Below are 7,500 nucleotides of genomic sequence, written 5' to 3' on the forward strand. Positions count from 1 at the left end.
TGCGTGGGCAAAGAGCAAGCAGGCCAGAGCTCTGACTCAGAGTTGCATCTCGGAGACAGCGATCAGGTTACGTACCGCCAGGATGGTACCAGCTCGGGGGTTGATGACTCTGATGCATTTATCACGGCAAGCAGTGCACAATAAACTGCCATTATAGTTCCAACAGACGCTGTAGATAACCTCCGAGTGCATGTCGTCCAGCACAATAAGAGGTTCTCCAGTACCCACATTCCATATCACAATCAGATTGTCGCAGCCTAGAGTGGAGGACCAAAGTACTATTAAACTTTGCTCTGTCAATCATTGACCAAGAAATGGTATCAATAACCAGAAAAGCCTCAACAATATAATCTATATGCAAGAAAGCTTAAGTATCCAGCACCAACTATTCATTTCAAATTGGGTGGTGAGGGGGAATGACCAAGGTGGAGGGGAGAGGAAGGGGGGTTGAGCCAAGACAAGGGTGTTACAACCTGCACTAAGTAAAACGTTTCGAGCCGTTGGATGCCACGAGATGATGCCGACTCGTTTGGTGTGTCCCTCAAGAGCGACGACGGGCTCTGTTAATGGATGCGTCAACCCTATCTCTGGCACCTGCCACACCTGGAAACCACAATTTTTAGTTTGATGAAGAAAGTACATGAAATTGGAAGAATAATGTGGGAGGGGAGTGGGGGAATGAATAAAAATAAATGAAATTCAATCATTATGACTATTGTTACTGTACAAAGACGGCGTGTAAAGAAACAAAAGTTGATATGTTTTAAGATGAAAAGAACATTGGTAGCAATTTTCATTTTCAGTGGTCGAAATGGCAAAGATATGCTGATCACTGTGGTTGGTGGGAACAGGTAGCGACAACAAAAAGAAGATCCACATTTTGGGATTCAAACCTTGTGGGAAAGCATGCTTTTCGGGACACTATCTCCTGATCGAATCCCAGACCCTGAACATGACTAGGCCTGCCTATCAATGCTAATAACGGCATACATGCATAAACTTAGTAAAGAGTCACCGAACCTCCAGGAAGCAACACTATGCAGCAGTTCTTTTTGCACTGAACTTGGTGACCATAGTAGAGCATCAGCAGTGACGCAAGTATGTACCATGACTGTGCAGTCTTCAGAACCACTGGCGATGACGTGGTCGTTGTGTGGACACCATTCAATATCCAGTACAGGCGCCGTGTGTCCACACACCGTCGGGTATGCCTTGTCGATGCGTCCCGTCTGCAGGGCAAGGAAACGTTAGAGGTACAGAGGGAGTTAACGATGCAAGATTTGTGGCATCATGCTTGCATCCCAAGTCAGCTGTCTCTCGCCTCTCACCATGCATCAAACTCTTGGAAAATTTCCATTATACTGTGCACATAATTAGTTTCTGCAATAAAAATCTACAATTTGATAATGATGACATTTAAAGTACATAAATAAAAAAACATGCCCTCGTTTTCCTCCTACCATGGTTTCGACGGTATGAGAAAACACCAACGCACACACCAGGTGCAGAACGAAAATGTAAACAGAGACGACCAGGATCAAAATGTAGGCACAAGTTCTCTGGTTTCCATCATCATCATCATCATCTCCTCACTTGGTATATTAATGGCATTTTCTCAGAGAAGGAAAATCCTGCAGCCATTTTTGCACAGCGGCTTCTCTCACTCCCAAAAGGAAACACGATGGTGTTCTGTAGCTCCGAGCACCAGCGAATGCATAAAATAAACGCACTCTCGCCTCGACCAAGCTTATCCAAAACCTTCACTTTCTGAGTCAAAGACATAACTTTCCTCGACTTTTTTTGCATTTGGCTTACCACTAGCAACAGTTTTCCTCTTGGGAGCCATGGTTAAAAAATCATTAAGGGCAATAATAACGGAAAACAAAGAAATTAATTATGATTGCACACAAGATTACACCAAACGGAGTGTCGATGCGGAGATGGGTACAGTGCAGTACTGGACACAGTGCTGCATGTCTCAGGTACCACCTGCACCACAGCTGCCCTGCTGATTTACAATTACATGTGTAAAGTCGAATTGCATGTGTGAAGTCACAACTGTTAACAATAATCACTTCTTTTCTCCATCATTTTATGCTTTTTATGTGTCACAGCCATGTAGAAGAAACAACAAAAGGCTCGTGGTGCAAGATAACCATCACAACTCAGTTGAAAACCACGATTGGTCAAAATGAAGCTCAGCGAAAACTAAATCGGTACACAAGAGGTTGCTCACGATTGGTCAAAACACATGATATTCAAACCTGCGATATTTAAGGATTGACTGAATTGACTTGAACACTGCATGGAGTATTGTGTTCTATGACCTCGAGTTAGTCTCGCCCCAAAGTGGATGTGACTAATGCAACGTCTGTGTGTGTGTGTGTGTGTGTGTGTGTGTGTGTGTGTGTGTGTGTGTGTGTGTGTGTGTGTGTGTGTGTGTGTGTGTGTGTGTGTGTGTGTGTGTGTGTGTGTGTGTGTGTGTGTGTGTGTGTGTGTGTCTCTATACAATTTCGCTTTAAAAATGCTTTTCTCTGCAACCACTTGTCCGATTGATGCAAAATTTAAAATACAGGAGACTCCCCATGGGGAATATTTTATTGATAACTGACATTTTGGATTAAATGAAGAAAAATGAACATATTTTTCTCCAAAAACTCACAATGAAAAAATAGAAACTTGGCATGTCATCAACTTCCCATTGGATATATTGTTGCGAATCTGGAAGCCATCAGCACACAACATTCAGGTCCTATAGCTCAGTTATTTTGATAAGTGAATGTGGATTGATAGCTCCCTTTCCCTAATCTAAGGGGTGAATAAATGTAAATGCGCTGTGAGTTACTTTGATAGTCAGGGTTTTCTTTCATTTTTTTTCCCCTTCTCATAACTACGACAATGCCAGCATCACCTTCACCTCACTCTGGCCAACGCCATGGTTTACGTGCGTGTCAGCACGTACGTGGGCAGAGCCCACGCAGAAAACAGTTCCTCTGGCTGTTTGGTGGGCGGAGCCCAGCAGAATAATATTCCTCTGCCTGTTTGGTGGGCGGAGTTCAAGGAGGAGTCTCACAGCAGCCCTCGACCAATCAGCGTGCTACTGGTGGGGTGACCGCCGCTCAGCCAATCAGATCCCGTGACAGGGAGAAAGGGGTCCGCATGACGTCACCACGCCCCCGGGCCAATCAATGGACTTGCCGCTCGTTTTGGCCAGTGACAGGGCAACGAGCAGTTCTGCATGCCAAAACCGTCCAGTAAGGGAGAAGGGGAGGGGCGGAGGCGTCCCCCCTCCCCCCCTCCCCCGAAGACAGAGTGAATAAGGGTACGGCGTGATTCGGACCGGCAGCTAGCGCTTGAGAGACACCATCCCCCACCAGAGCCGCAAGGGTTGCACGCCATGTCTCTGTCAGCGAACGAGAAGAGCTTAAGAGACACCATCCCCCATGAGAGCCGCAAGGGTTGCGTGCCGCGTCCCTGCAGACAACACCAAGGAGAGATTGGGATATTCTGCCGCCGACAAGAACAGGAAGGGGTGCACGCCGTCTCTCGGCAGATACTGAGGAGAGGTTTTGGTTGTTGGAACGAGTGCTGAGCGGAGCTCGGGAGGCCACTCGCGGCTCGCTGGTGTCTGGGTTGGAATCAGCGTGAAGACCACATGAGGTGGATAGGTCCGAGACAGGCTCTGGTCTTCAGCTCGCCTTTCCATCCGAGCTGGAGGCCTCAATAAAGGCTGTGACCACCGTTTCTTGTGTGTGTGCGTGTGTGTGTGTGTTTGTGGCGCCAGTCAAGCAAGTAATAAATTGTTAAGTGCCTTGCTGTACATACGTGCCTTTTATTATTCGGATAACTCTGCTTCTTACGTGCCCCCCTGCTCCATTATAAATAAACCCATGTGTTAAATGAAATATATCGGTTCGTTGTTGTCTTTCTTTTATTGGTTTAACACGGTGCATGTTGGAGAATTAGCCAGGCTGTTGCCACTGTTAAGGGACATTTGGACCGACGGAAGCTCGGTGACCATCCGCTCGGGTCGCACACGGTTCGAGTACGCGAGCAGCTCCTTCCGTACGAGCATCGTCGAGGGTGAATTTCCCCGGTAGTTTGGACGACGTGGGTATTTAGGTAAATTGAAATTGGCAATCGACCCTACCCCACGTGGTCGACCTATTGGCGAAGTTCGGTCTGATAAGGGACCCGTCGGCTCCGGAGTTATCCAGGGTGACGACCTATAAATTCCGGGTGGTCGATGGAGCCGACTCTACTGCTCCATCTAGCGGTCGTGCTCATCGCCGATACCCGGCCCCGCAACAATATCGGGTGATAACGATGATGTCATCGGTGAAGTGGTATTCCAATTTTTTTTAAGTGTTTCTTCACCATTGAGAGATCATCCATCCATCCATCCATTGGGACCATACTCTGTGCAGAGCATGGGTGCTGCCTAAGCAGTCTCCTTGGCTATTGGGCACAATCCTGGACAGGTCGCCACTCCGACACAGGATACCAGCAAGCTGCACTCATTTTGCCGATCTCAGAAGGATGACAGGCAGAGTCAACCCCACCAAGTATTAATTCAACAGAAAAGTGGGTTTTGAACTCAGGATCCTAGGATCCCAAGCCCACCACCAATCCGTTAAGCCAACACCAGGTATATTGAAAGAAGGGCTAAACGAATATATAGCACAATATCTCAAAAGGTTTTGGACGGATGAAACTTGTTTGACATGGGTGTGTGACAAGCAAGAATTTATTCAATTTTAGTGAAGATCCAAATCCAGATCTCGATCTAATCAATTTTTGAAGTGATTCTTCACCATTGAGAGATAGGTCGAAACTACTATAGAGCACAATATCCCAAAAAGTTCTGGACGGATTCAGATGAAATTTGGTGGACAGGTTGGGTTTGTTGCAACGACGAATTGATTAAATTTTGATGAAGATCCGGATCCGGATACGATAATTATTTAATTTTTAAAGTGATTCTTCGCCATTGAGAGATAGGGCCAAAAACGATATCATACTGCATAGCATGATATTTCAAAAATGTATTGGGCCCAAAATGTTCTCGTGGATCAGGCACAACGTGATGGAGGTATGTGCTCTACCGAGTGCCCATCTAGTTAACCTCCGCCATCGAAGATCGGAGGTTACTGTTTTCACCCCTTTCTGTTTGGTTGTTTGTTTGTTTGTTTGTGAACAGTATTACGGAAAAACTCCTCGACGGATTTCGACGAAACTTGGTGGGGGGGGGGGGTTAGGTATGGTCCAAGGATCATGCCATTAAATTTTGGACTTGGACTTTTGGACCCCCCCCCCCTAAAATTTGGTTCCCAAGATAGTTATTTCATTAGTATTCATTTAAGATAGGCCTTCCCTTTATGTGTCGTGGGTTTATGCAACAATATGTGCTGCGAGCACTTTAGGTAGTATTGAATTTTGGACCCCCCCCCCCCAAAAAAAAATTGTTAGAGAAAAAAAATTTTTTTTTTTTTTTTGCATTTCTACATGTTTTAAGTGATTTCCAACCCCCCGCCAAAAAAAAATATTTTTACCCCCCCCCAAAAAATTGTTACACCCCCCAAAAAATAGAGAATTTTTTTTTGCATTTCTACATGTTTTAAGTGATTTCCAACCCCCCCAAAATAAATTGTTAGAGAAAAAAAAAATTTGCAACTTTTTTTTCAACAAAATTTCGTTGTTTTTTTTTTTTTGCATTTTTACATGTTTTAAGTGATTTCCAACCCCCCCCCCCCCCCAAAAAAAAAAATGTTGGAGAAAAGAACTATAACTCTGTCAGCACTGTTGACATCATATTTAATGAATAAAATATAAGGTTCACTTGAGTGACCCAGCTGTATTGGCGGCGGAGGTTTTGCACTCTCCCGAGTGTTCCCCCTCTAGTTAACCTCCGCCATCGAAGATGGATGGAGGTTACTGTTTTCACCCCTGTCTGTTTGATTGTTTGGTTGTGAACAGTATTACGGAAAAACTCCTCGACGGATTTCGACGAAACTTGGTGGGGGTATTAGATATGGTCCAAGGATCATGCCATTAGATTTTTGACTTGGTCCAAAATCCAATATGGCCACTATGCCGCCATTTTGAAAAAAATATTAGAATTTTTGTTTTTGCATTTCTACACGTTTTAAGTGATTTCCAACCCCCCCCCAAAAAAAAATTGTTAGAGAAAAAAAAAAAAATTTTGCAACTTCTTTTTCAAAAAAATTTCGATTTTTTTTTTTGGCATTTCTACATGTGCGTCGATCTAGTTTAGTTTATTTCAAAAATAAAACTTTTTTTCAAAAATTATACTTCTAATTTTTTAATTTGAATTATGTATGGTCAAGTATATGATAAACAAATCATCACATGGTTAATCGGTGATATGGGTTTTATCGACTCGTGGCTGATATGATATCACTCGTTCGTGACTTGGTGAGGGTATTAGGTATGGTCCAAGGACCATGCCATTAGATTTTGGACTTGGTCCAAAGTCCAATATGGCCACTATGGTGGCCATTTTGAAAAATATTTGAATTTTTGTTTTTGCATTTCTACATGTTTTAAGTGATTTCCAACCCAAAAATTAAAAAATTGTTAGAGAAAAAAAAGAAAAGAAAAAACAATTTTGCAACTTTTTTTTCAACAAAATTTCGATTTTTTTTGGAATTTCTACATGTTATAAGTGATTTCAAACAAAAAAAAAACATGCCAAAATTATAATTGCGGCTGATTTTGGAACTTCAGGTGGATATACCCACGTAAAATCAATTTCTGTCTCAAGGAATCTAGTTATGACGAATGAATTGAGTATGTAAAAGTTAAAAGTAAAAGGGAAAGTTGCAAACTATAATTCTGTGAGCACAGTTGACGTCAAATTGAATGAATCGGATATCAGGTTCACTTGAGTGACCGAGCAGTATTGGCGGCGGAGGTTTTGCACTCCACCGAGTGCTCCCCCTCTAGTTATAAATGTAATTGGGTTTCCAAGCCGTCCGGCAGGAGGTCAGTTGTTTTTGCTCGGATTATTATTATTCGAGTTCCACCGATTTTGTGTAACGACTTTTGAAAAAAAAAAACTTACAGCTGGCTATGCCAATCTGTGCAGATTTCTAGTACACACTTGGAACTTGATCCTAACAGATTTTGTTTTTTGAATTTTGCCCTGTATTGGTGGCCATCTTGGATTTTTCATCCAAGGATAAAGCAATCTTTTTCTCCAAAACTACTAAACCGATCACCATGAAATTTAGCAGACAGCTTAAGCACCCATAGATGGAAATGATTTTCGAGTTTGAAGCTTCTCCTCAAAAAACTCTGGAAGGTGATCACATGTTTAAAATGTCGCATGAGCATGGCTGCAGTCTCTGAGGTAAAATGGCTTCCAAAGTTTGACTTATCAAATTGGATATCATCGAATATCCATGAGCTTGGCTTCACTGTGATGTAAATATTGGTGATGGATGCTTTATATTTTGTACTTTCAGCTAAAATGCCGTT

General features: G+C 43.1%; 1 protein-coding gene across 8 annotated transcripts in view; it reads right to left on the minus strand.

The window, feature by feature from the left end:
- LOC147028745 (coronin-1B-like) overlaps nucleotides 1–7,500 on the minus strand; it is an 89,188-nt gene that overhangs the window by 43,074 nt on the left and 38,614 nt on the right. For all 8 annotated transcript variants that reach the window (XM_085879424.1, XM_085879427.1, XM_085879423.1 and 5 more), the window contains 3 exons: nucleotides 1,107–1,229; nucleotides 474–603; nucleotides 76–257 (listed from right to left, as the gene is read on the minus strand). In XM_085879424.1, coding sequence (XP_085735550.1) covers nucleotides 76–257; nucleotides 474–603; nucleotides 1,107–1,229 — 435 coding nt within the window. The remainder of the gene's footprint in view (nucleotides 1–75; nucleotides 258–473; nucleotides 604–1,106; nucleotides 1,230–7,500) is intronic.

Source organism: Eptatretus burgeri, chromosome 4 (genome assembly GCF_056783735.1).
Source record: "Eptatretus burgeri isolate ZD-2024b chromosome 4, Ebu_testis_v1, whole genome shotgun sequence".
In the NCBI taxonomy this organism is placed as follows: Eukaryota; Metazoa; Chordata; class Myxini; order Myxiniformes; family Myxinidae; genus Eptatretus; species Eptatretus burgeri.